Source organism: Centroberyx gerrardi, chromosome 9, assembly GCF_048128805.1.
Source record: "Centroberyx gerrardi isolate f3 chromosome 9, fCenGer3.hap1.cur.20231027, whole genome shotgun sequence".
Classification (NCBI taxonomy): Eukaryota; Metazoa; Chordata; class Actinopteri; order Beryciformes; family Berycidae; genus Centroberyx; species Centroberyx gerrardi.
This window is the reverse complement of record NC_136005.1, coordinates 11,909,649-11,925,060: the sequence shown is the minus strand read 5'-3', so window position 1 is coordinate 11,925,060 and position 15,412 is coordinate 11,909,649. Positions and strand designations below refer to the sequence as shown.

The following is a 15,412-nucleotide window of genomic DNA, read 5'->3' as shown; positions in this document are numbered from 1 at the left end:
CTTTACCCTTTTGCTCCCTCAAGGCAGGGAAGGAAATGGAAAAAAAAGAAAAAAGGAGAGGGAGGAAAAAAATCTCCTTCATCTCTGTAGGCAACCCAAATCCTCACTGTAGCTGCAGCCAAAAACTAAATTAAAAAGACTGGAGTGTTGGGGTGTTTAAAAGCTGCAGTGCTGTGCTGAGGAGGAATGGAAGTTCTCTCATGCTTAACAATTTGTTCTTCTGCTCTCTGCTGTTTAGAGGGATCAAACCAATTAAAAGCATACTATGACACACACACACACACACACAACACACACTCCACCTCAAACATCTGCAGATACCTGACAAAGACAGAGAGTTAGGTGCATCAGGAACAGAAAAGAGAGAAGTCTAAACAAAGCAAAATAGATTTCTTATTTATTACAGTAAGACATTATTATTGAACATGTCTTGTGTGAACACAGAGGGTCCACGGCTATTTTGAGGCCGTTCCCATGGGAAAGGAGCACAGGAAGGAACTCATCCAGGTTGGCTGGGTCAGAGGTTAAACCCAGTATTGCCGTTAACGAGCCTCTTCTCTAAAGTGTGTCCATTGTGCCTCACAGATCTCAAAGCACTGGGGTGAATACAAGAACACACACTTAAGACACCCCATGCTTTGAAGTCTATGTAGGAAAGTGGACGCAACACAGGAAGCACTGGTCATTTTTGTGAAACGTAAATGGCTAACAGTCTCTTGCAGAGAACAGGATGATACAACCGTAACGAACATGATAAATCACACCAACGATACAGTAATGCAGCTAAAGTTCAAAGGGCAATTTCCCCAAACCCGAGCCTCAGAGAGCCCGATCACACGGCGAGCGCATTAGCGACGAGCCCGAGAATGGAGGCGCAAACAGCTGTGATGAAACCGAGGGGGATGATGACTCCTCCGCTCTGACACAACCTCATTTGGTCTCCTGGTGGCCCGCATGCCTCAGCTTCCGACAGGCAGAAATACCCCCCAGGGATCCCAAAATACACGGCAGGCGAGCCAGCCAGGCCTCAGCGGCAGCCCAGCCAGCCGTGAGGTGGGGCAGCAGCCAGGGAGAGGGGAGAGAGGGAGGGAGAGAGAGAGAGAGAGAGAGAGAGAGAGAGAGAGAGAGAGAGAGAGAGAGAGAGAGAGAGAGAGAGAGAGAGAGAGAGGAAGGGCCAGGGGCAGAGCGGCAAGCCTGGGCAAGCCAGCCAGCTACACAGACCTCAGAATAGACTGCAGTCTGCGTTCACACCGACAACACAGCAGGAACATTAACCTGGTTCCACATTGTAAGCAGTTTCTCTCGAAGTGTCTTTACTATTATGCCTGTCTCCATGTAAAACACTGTTTCAGAGGTGGGAGCACTCATGGCCCGACGGACGGGAACTAGAGAAGATGCCAAATGTAAAAGATTACCCAGGGTCCCATATGGTTGTGCTGTACTCAATTCTGTGGCCAACTGCCTTTATTTAGCCGTACTTCAATCCTCAGATCAGTTCTAAATGGGTAGTGGGGTTAATTTGGGATTCATGGCTTGTTCAGGCTATTGGGGTCATGGAGGTTATTATCTGGTGCTATTGTAAGGCCGTGCCTGACACATACTGGCCACATAGAGTCACTGCATCAGTCATTTCTTCAACAACAGAGGGCGCTATATAGCATTTCACCAATCATTTACCAATCACTCACAGCTTCCACAACACATAAAGTACACACAATATACATCAAAATGATCAAATGGACAAGGGGCCAACCTCTACAGCAAGGTTTAGAAAAGTCGCGCTCTTGTCTGGGGTTGAACTTAGCAATTTAGTGTTTCCATTCTTTTTTTTAACGAATCTAGGCTGTTGGGACGCTGCACACACAACTGCCACCATTAGTGTTATTCGAACCTTGATATGAGGGTGGAAAGGGGGTCATCACTCACAGTCATTTAATGTATACATCATGCTTCATCACCACCAACGTCACCATCATCATCACCAATACAACTGTCACCACACCTGACAACAAAACAAATGGCAAATCCCATTTCAATTTTCCAATTTCTGGAATAACCAGCTGATACATACACTCACCAAAAAAAACTTAGGCATTGGGAATTTGAGGAGGTGAACTGGATTAAATACTATCCATTCGACCAACAGGGAACAAAACAACAGCATGTAGTTCTAAACCTCTTGAAAATGAATGTCTCCAGACCTTAACAAACTATGAAAAATGAAACTGACTGATGTTTGCAAGCCAATCTATTGGCCCATAAATAATATTTCACTTCAGTGGAACATTTCAAGTTTTAGCACTGTTGTTCATAAGTCTGGTTTTTTTAACTAGGCTTTCAATTAATTCAAGCCAGTGTTGACACTGGATTCCTAGGACTGCCAATACTGATGGTGGACAGTTCATGAACTCCTACAGAGGCATGCATGCTAAAAAATTAAATGTTGTACAAAAGTGAAATTTGACTTTAATCCCATGGGTAGACAGAGAGACAGTGCATACCTGTATTGTATGTCGAGTAGTCTACCTGAACAGGGATTAAATTGATTAAGGCTCAGACAGTCCATTCCATGGGATATTAAGACTATGCTGCAGCTCTCTAAGGCTCTCCCTCTGTCTATGTATCTAAATAAATATCTATATGCTGTAGTTCTATGCTCTGTTCCATTTCCAAAAGGGATACTGCTGCTTGAAACAACTCTCTGCATTGTGAACGATTTTACAATAGCACATTTAGCGGAAGAATTTCAATTTCTAAAGTCCAAACTTTTCAATTCATCAAACTGAATTGATTTGGTGCCGACTCCTACCAAGCTGTACAACACATACAGACATACTGTATAGATCTGCTTAGGCCTATGTTGTTATTATTGTTCTGTAAACGGAGACGGACGTAGAACTGAGGATTCGAGACTGTACACAATCATCATCTGAGCCTGGGGAAGATTCTGATGAAGAGGATCATGCTGATGAAGGTGAAGGAGACCAGGATGAGCATCAGCCACAAGAGCCAGTTGACGGACTTTTTGGTGTGCTGCTCTAGTCGCTCCGACTCCGTCTTCAGCTTCTCAAAGTTCATGTCAGCCTGACGCATAGACTGGCTCAGTGTCTGGGAGAGGGAGAGGGAGAGGGAGGAAGAGGTAACTAAACAACACACAAGACAATTGTCAAGACAAATATTGATGCACACGTCAGATTGCTGATATGAATAATATGTTACTTGTCTTAGATTCATAGGCTGGTAGTGAGTGTTACTTGCCTCACACTGCCCACTTGTGGACAGAATCCACTGACACACTTTGCCACACCAGACAAGGAGAAAATGTGTGGGGAACAGTGTTGACACAAAATAACCCTGCAAAAATATAAACATCTCCCTGTCCCAAACCAAATCCCTGAGAAAAATGAAAACATCTGAAACGCTGGAATATACAGGAAAAAGTGCCAAAAATTCCCTGGTCTCTCAATGACAGAACACCCACAAAGCAACAAATGCTGGGAAAATGTAACTTTTTGAGATGATAACATTTGAATGCCTCGGTTATTTATAGTCTTTGGTCTTTGCCTGTTCTCAAACTATCTCCCTGCTGGCCACCGTACACGCTCTCTGACCGTGAGCCAATCAAATAAAAGCAAAACAATGGCTTTGTATCAAACAGGCTCCTGATTGGCTGCCTGTTACACTGGCTCCACACAAAGCAGTAGCATCTAAACTTGTATTTCTCTGCTGCCTGGATGGTTGACTAGCAGTTAATCATCAGTTGAAACTTAACGTTATTATTATTATTATTATTATTATTATTGTTATTATTATTTTACTCCTGTGAAGCACTTTGTGACTTTGCTCTGTGAAAGGTGCTATATAAATAAACTTTACTTACTATTCCCATGTGGCAAGTCAATTCATGACTAATTACAAATTGAATCCATTGTATAAGTAAATGGGCAATCTTGAATTTAAAACTCTATATCTGCTCTTGTCTCTATGCTTCATTCTATACATGAAACAGTATTGTTTTTCAATTTTTTGTTCTTGTTTGGTGAAATTCAAGGTCTCAAAAGCATGTTTTGGGGTAAGACATTACATTGGTCAAAATTAGACATCACAGAGGCCTCATTTATTACTCATGATCTTGTCAAGTCAAGACATCCAAGTAAAATCATTCATTTTAAATATCCATCATGGGGTTTTCCTCAGGAAGTGAAGCATTGATTCGAGGACAGAGAGCGGTCCAGAGAGCTGAGGCACACTGATAAATTAGGGTGCTATATTTTAATTAAAAAACTACTTTCATGGCCATCCATTCATTTTCAAAAACAAATTTTATTCAAATCCACAAACTTGCAAAAATAATTCAAGGCCTGTGGGAACCCTGCTACTATGAAAAATGCATATGAATTCTTTTGGCTGGTGAAAATGATTTTTGATAGTTATATTTTTTTAAGTTTACCAGCCCTTGGCAGTTGAGAGCCAAAAAGTTAATTTCGGACTGCAGTGGGATCTCCTTTTTTCCATGGAAGACTCCGATCCCTGTCACCAAAGAGCACCAGTTGAAGGTACCAGAGACACCCAAGCAGCGCTCCTTTTCTTCTTTTGTTCATATTTACCTGGTTGTCCTGTTTGATGATGTTCTGGGCTGCCAGAGTGTTGTTCTTCAGATTCCTGGCCAGGTGGAGCATGTCCTCAGCCAGCTTCTCCTGCAGGTTGTGGTGGTGCTGCAGGACGGCATCCAGCTCTGCAGCAGACTGACGCTCATCCAGTGGCACGCCTCTGTAGAAGGAGGGGGAGACCCATTTACAGTTTTATGCTAGACATTTAGCTGAGACTCCTATCCTGAGTGACTACACCGAGTCCAGCAATAAAATAATCTTCAATTCCTAGGCCACCGACATTACAAGCATCCAGTAGTGAGGAGTGTAAGGGTCAAAAGTCACAGTGCCCTGACAATGTATTCCTGTATACCTAGAATGATGGTGGATGGATTTAAGCACAGAAACTGATGAACTGAGATGAACTCATTGATTGAGGCACACATAAAAAATTCTACAGAGTTGTGTTTGTGCCTGACATTTTCTGAAGCATCTGTAGAAAGTCAACCTCACCTCACCTGTCAATCAATCAATGGATGTTTTTGTTCGATATCTACACACAAATTAATAGTGATGTATCCATTATTAGTTCTTATTGACAAGAACTAATGTAAAGCTTTACCTTCTGTTTCGCAAGTCTGTTTCTGAGGTGCCTGTGGAGAGGAAAGGAGAAAATCACCTTTCTAAATGTGGATTCTCCATAAAAATACTAGTTTTCTACAGAGATACTCTTTCAAACTGTATTTTTTCAATATGGATATTGAATTCTGGATGCCTTCGAATTCCAAAATAATTCTTACCTTTGCCCATCAAACCCTGTAATGAGACAGAGAAGAAGAAAATTTATGTGGGTAGAAGGTTGCCTTTTAAATCTATTTTCTCTACTAACCCCTGATTTATTTATGTTGGGTTTTTTTCAGGAAAGCCCTACAAAAGTTTTTGCAGTTAGTTAAGAAAATATGAATAACTCACCAAAGTGACGACATTGATGGACAACTAAATTTTAGAATAGCCAAGATGCAAGGTATGTGCAAAAATCTCCAGCTTTTAAACTTTAAGCTCTGTGTACATTGGCTATATGATCCGAGTCATAGTGGGAGTGCTAATTTCCAGAGCGGGAGGTGGAAACAGGATGGTGGTTTTTTTATAAATTGCCAAAAGTACGGTAAAGCTAGGGAGTTACCTGCCTACCTTGCATCTTGGCTAGTCTCTATTTTAGCCTCACAGTGAGGGCCGGGGGAACAGGCCGTCCTACCGTGCCAAGCAGCTCATCCCTCATCTCTCCTGTACACCGGGCCTTGGTCTGCATGTGTACAGTTTTAGTGGCCGGCATTCTCTCATTGGCTATTGTGGGCGTTCGTCCAGGAGCAAGGAACTGATTGGCTAAGGCTTTCTCTGTGGGGGAAGACTGTGCAGAACAATACAGGAGAGCCATGAGATCGGAAATCTGTCCTGACTGAAGCAAAATCAAACTGAAAAGACAAATGAAAAAAGTCCTGATCGTGAACTAATTGTTCCACCTTTTTTGGGAATATAGGATGGACAGTTTGGAGAATGAATAAGAAATACAAGAATGGAGTCAGCACTGCTGTTTATAACATGTTTTAAATAAATAAATAATAATAAATATAATAAATAATAAATGTTTTAAATATTGGAATAACAGTAAATACACTCTGTTTATGATATGGTATGTATGTAGTTGTGGCTCATTGGTATGGTAGTATATCATTGTGTTAAGACTCTGAATTGGGCCTCCATAGGAATGCTCACCTTGGATTATGACACAAGGGATATTAACATCATATCCTGTGTATTGATAAATGGAAAACGGTGAAATTCTTGAAAGTAATGAAACTGTGTAAAATATTTCCACTGACCAGTTTCTCTGCCTCTAGAAGTCCCTTCAGGAAATCTACTTTCCTTGTGTATTCTGTCAGAACTTCTGGTGTGGGTTTGCTGAGAAAATAAATAACAACCAAATCATCATTGAATAACAGTACTACTAAATCCCTTGATAAATCTGTTACGTGGCCAAGAACATGTTACCTCATGCATGGTGTGACCTCTTTCAAGCACCATTAAGAGCTATCCTTTGTTAGAAAATACTTAAACACTCATAAAATAGGGTGTCAATGAGATTCAAAGTCTTTAGTCGCCTTTGTGTAGGAGACCTACAGTCATGGTAAACATATGACTACTGTAACATTTCTTACAAATTAACAATAATAAAAGATGTTAAGACATACTAAGGGGCAAGAGTGGCATTGGATAAGTAACTATTCATAACATGTTTTACCTTGAGCTCTTCCTCAAAGCCACCAACATCTCCTCCAGGGCACCAACATACTGCAGGAGAGGAAACAAAAACACTGGTTGTATGTTCCTCCCTGTATGCTTTGGCTGATGTTTATTTGGTAGCTTAATATAGTTTGAGTTAGACAGAACTGAACCCATGCCAAGTTCAAGTTGTGCCCATGTGTACAGTAGCTCAGTCTCACACAAGCTTCTTAATATAGCCAAGATAAAGCAGCTTAGAAACCCAATACACATTCTTCTCGTAAACAACCCATTGAAATCTTAGTCTTCGTTGATAGCAAATGGAAACGACGCTAGTAATTCAACACTGTGTCAAATCGAAATTCAGCTAGTTGTTGAATATTGAATAGCACTGTGGCATGTTAGTAAACAAGCTAAAAGACAGTACACTAATATCAACAACAAGACAGACCGGGTGATGATGTCCACTCTCATCCTGTGACTGTCTTTAAGACATAAGGTTAACAAGCTAGCAAAGTTAGCAAACATTATCTACTACAGCGAAGGATTCAAATGTGTTTTTGGAAAGTGTTGTTTATTGCAAAACCCGTCGTAAAAAGGCATTTCAAGTTGGCGTTACTAGATAGCAGAATTTGCAATCACTGCTGTCAGTGACGACGTGGCTAACCGACTGGCTGTCCTGCTGTTGCAGCGGTGACAACAACTAGCGACCGTTACGCTTTTCTGACAGTCATGCTAAGATAGCTTAAGAAAGGTTAAAGGAAACCTGTATTGGATAATGACATTCACTCCGTGTTGTTTACCTTGTCTAACCTCCATTCCGCTTCCCCTCTTTTCTCCGAAGCTATGGATTCACAGCGAGACAGTAATCTCACAAAATTTATCTCTAACCTAGACGAAGCCATGTTTGAAACTGACAGACCGTCGCAGGAATATGACGTAGTCAAACAGTAGTACTGGCGGAAGAAGCGGGCCAGCAACAACAGTATTTCCATCAAATTAGTGCCTTACACTACCACTAATTCTCAACATAAATCCATGAATTAAAATTTTAACAGAATTCATATAAGTTATTACTACGATTTCAGAGAGTGTAGTCTAAACTTGTAACCATTTCTACGTCTTATAAAGCTTTTTTTAACCACCCATTTATTTGCAAAACAGAGTTCACTGACTTGTTTAGGGCGATAAATTCATATTAAGTAGTATCAAACTGATGTATGATAGCCTATATGAATTTAAGATTCATTAAGCGGGGAAACATAAACCTTTACTGAAAACAAAAAATATTTTTGTTTATAACGGTGATTGTGATGCATTATTATAATCACTGTCTAGAGATCATTGTTTAACACTTTTATTTTCCACTACATCACTAATGATGTCATGAAATGACAAATCTATGTCTGCTACACTACACTGACAGTGAATACAACAGAAGGAGAGAGAGAGAGAGAGAGAGAGAGAGAGAGAGAGAGAGAGAGAGAGAGAGAGAGAGAGTGAGTGAGTGAGTGAGAGAGAGAGAATAGCATATGTGGACCCAATTGCTGGGAAAGTGTGAAGAGAACTTGAATGAGAGTTGAAAGTGCCTTGCTAATGAGAATATGACAAAACCATCCCAGGCCATGTACTGTAGATGAAAGTGAGGAAGTCTAAAGGAAGTAGATAGTGGTCAGCAGGTCAGGCTAAACAAAAGAATACTTTAAGATTTAACAGTAATTGCACAACAGTGTAATCAAACACGTTTTTTTTTTTAATATCAAATACCTCAGCTATGACACACACTACTTCTTACCTGCAAGAGCCGTCATATTCACTCAAGAGATTGGTTAGTAATAACTGGAGAGCAGAAAACAACTATTCTGTCAGGTACAGGGAAAATCTGAAATGTTTTATAATGGAACTTAATTTATGTTAATGTCACACTACACAGTATTTATTATGAATTGTACACAACTCAGAGTGTTGTGCATTGTGTTGTTCAGCTATAACCTCTACAACAGGAGTTAAGTGTGGTGCAATGAGTTTTTGGACAATAGTGGCTCTTATTCATGTAAGTCAACAGTTGAGTGCCACCCAGTACAACAGACAGGCTTAATGTTTGTTATTCCATGTATACTCTAAAATGCTACAGGCGTAAGACTTGATTTTGTCTTGAACAGACGCCATTCAGGATTTCACTGGCCTGTTATAACACCACCCGCTACTTACCTTGGTGAAGACCTTCTCTTTGATCGACTATCAGTTGTACAAACAACAGTTGTTGCCTTGTTGGAAATGCGCACCAAATTATAAAGTAAAATACAGATAGACAAATTGAAGTTTAGGTCAGCATTAAAATAATATCTCTAGTTTTAAGGAAAATATTGTAATGTCAGTTATGCACCTATGGATGTAAAAGGACTGAAACAATAAAAGCTGTAAAGTTTGACCACAGACTGAATGTCAAACTGAGTGGATGAAGACCTTGAAGGCAGCAGCAAAGAATTTCTTCCTGTGGCTACGACTAGCTCTGAAGGCAGCAGCATTAAATGTCCTTGTTTGAACTGGTCCTCGGCTACGCTAGAACACCATTTGTGTCCATTACCACAAGGGTACAAGGGATTTTCTGTCATCTCGTTTTCCACATATAGACATTGTTGACATAGAGACAGAGAACGGGTTGTTCTAATACATAAAAAAATCTTTCCTCATTGGCATTTGCAGTTTGTGTGGTCAGGATCATTGACCTTCAGTTATTGCTTTTTTGTCTAAATTTGAACATTTCAACACATGGTAATTTTGAATTCATTTGCATGTGTGTTTGTGTATTACTGTCTAACTTTACATTGCTAGTCATAATATTGGTGGGATAGCCGAGGTGAAGTGCTTCCATTTCCCTTCTTAGAATGGGATGATTTTGAAGATGGTTCACAAAACCTTAATGAATGATTTACATTAAAAAAAGTAAATGAACACCATCAAAAACAGGCTGATATTGTGCATTTTTTTTGTAAACTTGGGAGTTTGCCTTCTGGTGATGTGCTACTGTAGATGCAGATGTTAATGTAGCCCAGATTTAAGATATAAACTGTGACAATTACTGAATTTAGTGACTATAATTTTACCATAACAGCAGTATCACACATGGTGCCCAAACAAAACACACAGCAGCAGAGGTTACAAGCATCATGTACTGTATTGTCCTGTTAATAGTAATAACCATTACAGCTCACATCATTCAGTCCCAACCATGCACTCCCTGTTAAACAATACACACCTACACATCTTCCTCATAATCAAGACAGACAGACAAACAGCATTCAACAGCAGTCAGAGAGAGGAACATTAGTATTACATATCATACACAGTGGGCCAAAGCCATGCTTCAACAGAGCCTGCAAATTAGGGAATTGTCCACTTGGAATGGCAGGTACAGTACAGCTGAGTGAAGCCATGTCCATATTAGAGAGAGAAAGCGAATTCAAGGACTGTTGAGCTTTAAAGACATCGTGGCACAACCCGTTGTTATCATGGCTGGGTTGGTGTTTCTTCGTTCCAAAGGAAAAAGTGGCGTGTGCTGCTCCCATTTCCCTTTGCTATTGTGAAAGCGGTTCAGGTTTTTATACTGTGTTGTGCTGCAGGTCAAAGGTGAAGGAGTGAGACTGATGTCCATTGCAGCTGTTGTGATAAGGCACCAGAACAACATTCACAATGTGTGTGTGTGTGTGTGTTATGTCCTTGTTGTTTCAAACATGTCTTGAGTCGGTTCAGTACAATAAACACACAAGTATCATACAAAAGTACCCCCACCCCCCCAAAAATCCCTCCCGCCCCCCCCCCACCCCACCCCAACCCCACCCCAACCCCACCCCAACCCCAATTCCATAAAGATTACAGGTAAAACGAACCAATGAGTTTGTACACTGTCAACTTACAGTACAAAATCAAGGCACTAGTTAACATTTCCATGAGCATGCTGGTTTGACTTGCTCATTAGCAGAACTAAGGAATGGAAAGGTGCAAATGGAGCCTGCAATATTTCCTTGAATTAGCACAAATGTGTTTAAAAATAAACAGAGGAAAGGTCCATCATGAGGCCACTGAAAACACAGCCCACGTCCAATTTGATTTCATCAACAGTAACCACAATATATTAATAATGATAGAAAAAGTGCTTGGCGACATTGTGTCCAGTTGTGTTCGCTGTCATATAGGACGACAAGAGCTGAGACAAATTTGCAGCTCCTTGATTAGTTCCCATGACAACAGGAACTGTAACAGCCTCCGTTTTGTCTCTCTCCTGTTGTGCTTTGTTGGCCCACCATGGTTACTGCGCATTTCATCAATGTTCTCTCATGTCCATTCACTTCTACAGGTTATGTTCCTCTACTGTGGTTCTTAATTCCTATCCTCTCCTGGCTCACTACAAGCCATCTACTTCTCTTGTCATCTATGACAGCTACGTATGCCATTTATATTGTGGTTCCTTCTCTACTGGGAGGTTGTTGCCCATCATCCACTCATTTCCTCTCTTTTCTGCCCTGGTCAGACCTCATCGTCCATATAAGGTATGTCTGGGTCAGAAAAACGTCTCTGGCCATTTGTAGGCGAGGTTGGCGTCTGGGGTTGCTGGTGCTTAGGAGAAGATGCAACCATGGAGATGGAGGAGGAGGAGGAGGAAGCGGAGGGGGGGCAGGAGGAAAAAGGCAACAGCAGGTCGCAGTCTGGGCCGTCAATGTACAGGGACTGGGTACTGTCTTTACGGCGGCCGGGCTGCTCTCTTCTCCTGATCAGGTATTTAAATGCACGACTTGCAGGAGGGGTGAGGGCGTGCGCTGGGCCCGAGGCTAGAGACTGGGAGTGGACGCCCGGGGGGAGTTTAACTGTGCCTGGGATGACGGGGGTGCGGCGTTGCAGCTGATGCCTGGAGGAGGCACTGGAGGATACAGAGGAGGAAGAAGCGCAGCTGGACACAGAAGAGGAGGAGCTAGCAGGGCTGACGTTTGGCAGAAAGTAACGCCCACCTGGGGCTTTAGGTCGCAGGGCCAGGTCTGATGGTTTGGGCGGACAGACTGGCTTGTATCTCCTCAGCTGGGGGCAACCTCGTCCTAGAAGAGAGGCAGAAAAGAGGAAGGGTCAGAGGAAGGGAAAGATAAATATATTCCTCTGCCAGACACTTCTAAGAGTCAAAAACAGCCATCCTGAGAGGGTGAAGATCAATGGAAGATCATGCAACCATGTTAGCTACCAAAAATCACGTTCAGTGAGGCACAAAGAAGCAAAACATTTGCTATGGTGTGCCAAACGTTCAATTAATTCACTTTGGACGAAGTTTCAGCATGCTACTGTGCCACACATGCATATTTACATGCATACACAGGTGTGCAAATGTCCGCACATGTACACACACACACACACACACACACAAACACAAACACAAACACACACACACACAGTCGCTGTTGCTCCAACCTGCTTCGCTACAGAGCAGACGGCACCGACCCCATCACCATCACTGGTCCAGACCTGCACCACAAAAGACAGGAAGGGCCCAACCCAGCGGCCCCATGGACTGGTCAGAAACCCACCGGTGAGTGAGAGAAACAGGTAGAAGGAAGGAAAGGCCAGACTGTACCTTAATACTGACCTTCTGGCTCTGAGCCGTGGGCAGAGGAGCGCTGTTGCTCGTCCAAGAGGCTCTCAGAGCTCAGCGAGGCTTCGGAGTCCAAGTTCTCCTGGTCCGAACCAGGCTGCTCCAGCTCCGGCAGTCGGCAAGCCAGGTCCTCTCTGGAGGGGAGCGGAGGACAAGAACATCAGAGAAATGAGAGGAGAGACAGCAAAGGAGACATTGGAGATATTGTATTGAGACTATGGAGACTGAGGTGGGAATGGTGGAAGGAGATGATAAAGAAACCATCCTTACTTCTCCTGTTTGATGGACTTGATGCGTTCCACCAGGTTCTTCTCAGCCTCTGTGTCTGAGTCCAGAGGCTCGTTCTCAGGAACCACACTTAGATCAGAACTGGCCTTCTCATGCACCTGCAGAGACAGACAGACCGTCACACACTGGTACCTTGAACAACTCAGCGTTGGGGCAAAATGCTGTTCTTTCTAGGACACGTGGCGTGATTGCTTTACTTTGCTGGGCTGGTAACTCGTACAGTACGTTTGAAAATGTCCATTAATTCCGACAGAAATCAAACATGGTTTTGACCCACATCTGAAACATCTGATACCATATTTGTTAGTGAACAAGAGGGAAAAGAGGGGAGACGAGGGTGGATGGTGCCTGTGGCAAGTCATGCAACTGCACATCATTCTCGCAGCCCTTCTGTGAATAACTAAAAGAAAAGGCGGAGACACAGATACAGTGACATGAAAGAAACTAATGAACACAATCATTAACATCCACCCATTCAAAAAAGTATTGGTGTAAGGGTTTACAGAGGCAAACTGAGGGCTTTGTATCATTTCAGAACTAAGACAAATGTTAGACACATCACCGCAATCCAAAAAGGCCCTGCCACTCAACATCAGACACTCCTCTGCAAATAACATGACTTTCAGAACGTTCCTCTTTATGTCAATAAGTTATGAAGACATTAGAATACCACACAGAATAAATTAATCATTATTTCCCTCTAGCTGACGCTTTGAAAGCCATGCTATTCACAGGGGGCACTGCCTTCCAAAAAGTCAAGACAACTACAAAAGTACTTGGACACCAAACCCAGAACCATCTTGTCCTCACACAAAGAGAACAAGAATAACAGAAAAGGGAACAGATTAATCCTTCACATCACAAGCAGGATCTAAACCAAACTAACATGCAACGTTCTACCAGTTAGTAAGAAACAAAGGGAGTAAGGAAAGAGGGAGGAGAGAACAGCCAGAGGGTCATAGGTCACCCACGTCTAACATGCCATGCACAGACGTGTCAGCATGGCACACACACTACTACATCTACTAGATCTACCAGGAGAACTTGAGGCTTGATGATACATACCACCACTCCTTTGTAAGGAGCTGAGAACCTGAGAGGTAAATGCCAGTAGTGCTAAAGAGAGACAAGGAACATTGGCCATGTTACCCATGTAACCCGAAGAACAATAATATCTGATACTGGGGATGCCATATCATTTAATTGATCAAGGAACATGTTACTAATTAGTTTAGTTAAGTTTGGCATATGGCATAATAAACCATTTATGCATAAGTGACATTATGTTTAAATGCCTTTCCTTTTATCTTCACATGAGGTTGATCGTGGTAAAGTTTAGGCACTAATCTAAAACTTTTGGTTGTTAATTGTTGCCATAATATTCAGACCACATTAAAGCGAACAAGGCCGATCCAGAGCAGGTCAAGGCTCTCTTCCTCACCGTGTTTTGTCTCTTGAGTTTGAGCTGGTTGACAGCCAGAGCCTCAGCGTACTCCAGCTGCTCGATCTCCTCCATCTTCTCATTGTAGCGTCTGATCTGCTCGTTGATCAGCATCTCTATACACCTACAGAGGGATAGGGAAAGAGGAATATCTTAGGTCACAGTATTGAGGAGTGTGACTGTGTGCAGATTTACAGCTGTTCACTGGTTCTGCACATGTTGTTTATGTGACATGAAATGATATGAAAAAAAAACAAACATGCTAAATATCTTAAAAAACGAAAAGCTAATTTTGTTGCTCTTGCATCCCTGGTTAAGACTTGTAAGCACTACAGTCTAGCCAGTCATGGCAGTCTTACGTGGTGGTCTTGGCCACGTCCTTCATGCTGAGCAGCGGGTCGGCGCTGTCTGGGCAGCGCAGGATACAAGGAGCAAACACTATTGCCAAAGAGTTAGGAGACATGCGGTTGTGAGCCTCCTCTTTGGAAACCCTGCAAGAGAATTATCAGACACAAGCATTTAGATGCAATAGAGATAGGAGTTAGAATCTACTGTACTTATCACAGAAGAGGGTTGTCTCTGCTCTGAGGTTATCCTTTTATAGTTTTTGTGATACTACACAGATTAGTGAGCTTCCGGTCCATTTGTCAGTCATGTCATAACTTAATGCTTGAGGTAAGATGGATAAGTTCATATTAATACTACTGACCATGTTCAAAGAAAATAACATAACATAACATATCTTCAACATTATACAATACCATGTATTTTCAGGACAGGTGGCCCGGGTGGGAATCAAACCCCTAACCCTGAGTGTTTGTGTCATGCTCATATTCAGTTACACCAAAATGAGAGAATCCCTACCTGACGAGATGGAAGACGAGTCTCTCCAACGTGTTGAAGTTTGCTGTGGGAAGCTCCTCAAGCACCTTGTAGATGGCATGAAGCTGCTCCTGCTTGTCTGGCAGCTCTACAGAAAGGAGAAAAATGTGTAAAGATGTTCCCAATTTTTCATTTTTATTCTTTGTAAATATTCAGAAACTTTCATGTCAAATTTAGGCTTCACTACCAGCCATTTATTCTTTTTTTTTTTTTTTTTAAATCAATGTCATCATGTCAATCATGAACAAAAAAACCCTACTATCCAGAGGCAGATGCAGTAAAGCCCAGAGAGATTAT

General features: G+C 42.1%; 2 protein-coding genes across 10 annotated transcripts in view; both read right to left on the bottom strand.

Annotated features, from left to right (window-relative positions):
- Positions 1-384: 384 nt before the first annotated feature.
- On the bottom strand, positions 385-7,786 carry use1 (unconventional SNARE in the ER 1 homolog (S. cerevisiae)). Its single transcript, XM_071927410.2, has 8 exons — positions 7,673-7,786; positions 6,889-6,938; positions 6,470-6,548; positions 5,845-5,997; positions 5,390-5,405; positions 5,212-5,242; positions 4,608-4,770; positions 385-3,108 (listed from the first exon to the last, which is right to left on the bottom strand). Exons 1-8 carry the CDS (start codon positions 7,772-7,774, stop codon positions 2,926-2,928), a joined length of 777 nt encoding a protein of 258 aa, XP_071783511.1. The 5' UTR covers positions 7,775-7,786; the 3' UTR covers positions 385-2,925.
- Positions 7,787-10,731: 2,945 nt separating this feature from the next.
- Positions 10,732-15,412, bottom strand: part of LOC139933344 (myosin IXB) — a 62,659-nt gene continuing 57,978 nt past the window's right edge. For 4 of the 9 annotated variants that reach the window (XM_078285471.1, XM_078285474.1, XM_078285475.1 and 1 more), the window contains 7 exons: positions 15,098-15,203; positions 14,593-14,724; positions 14,234-14,357; positions 13,858-13,908; positions 12,775-12,890; positions 12,499-12,638; positions 10,732-11,959 (listed from right to left, as the gene is read on the bottom strand). In XM_078285471.1, the coding sequence (XP_078141597.1) occupies positions 11,397-11,959; positions 12,499-12,638; positions 12,775-12,890; positions 13,858-13,908; positions 14,234-14,357; positions 14,593-14,724; positions 15,098-15,203 (1,232 nt within the window). In that variant the 3' untranslated portion in view covers positions 10,732-11,396. Of the gene's footprint in view, positions 11,960-12,323; positions 12,378-12,486; positions 12,639-12,774; positions 12,891-13,857; positions 13,909-14,233; positions 14,358-14,592; positions 14,725-15,097; positions 15,204-15,412 lie in introns of all 9 variants that reach the window. The other 5 variants (XM_078285473.1, XM_078285478.1, XM_078285476.1 and 2 more) reach the window with 4 other exon arrangements.

Bases quoted from the DNA above. Each gene is read 5' to 3' on its own strand.
- use1 (XM_071927410.2), bottom strand. From the start codon at position 7,774: ATGGCTTCGTCTAGGTTAGAGATAAATTTTGTGAGATTACTGTCTCGC. The intron at 6,549-6,888 runs GTAAAACATGTT...TTATTTTCTCAG, and splicing joins GCTTTGAGGAAGAGCTCAAG to CAAACCCACACCAGAAGTTC. The intron at 3,109-4,607 runs GTAAATATGAAC...TCCCTCTCCCAG, and splicing joins TCATCAAACAGGACAACCAG to ACACTGAGCCAGTCTATGCG.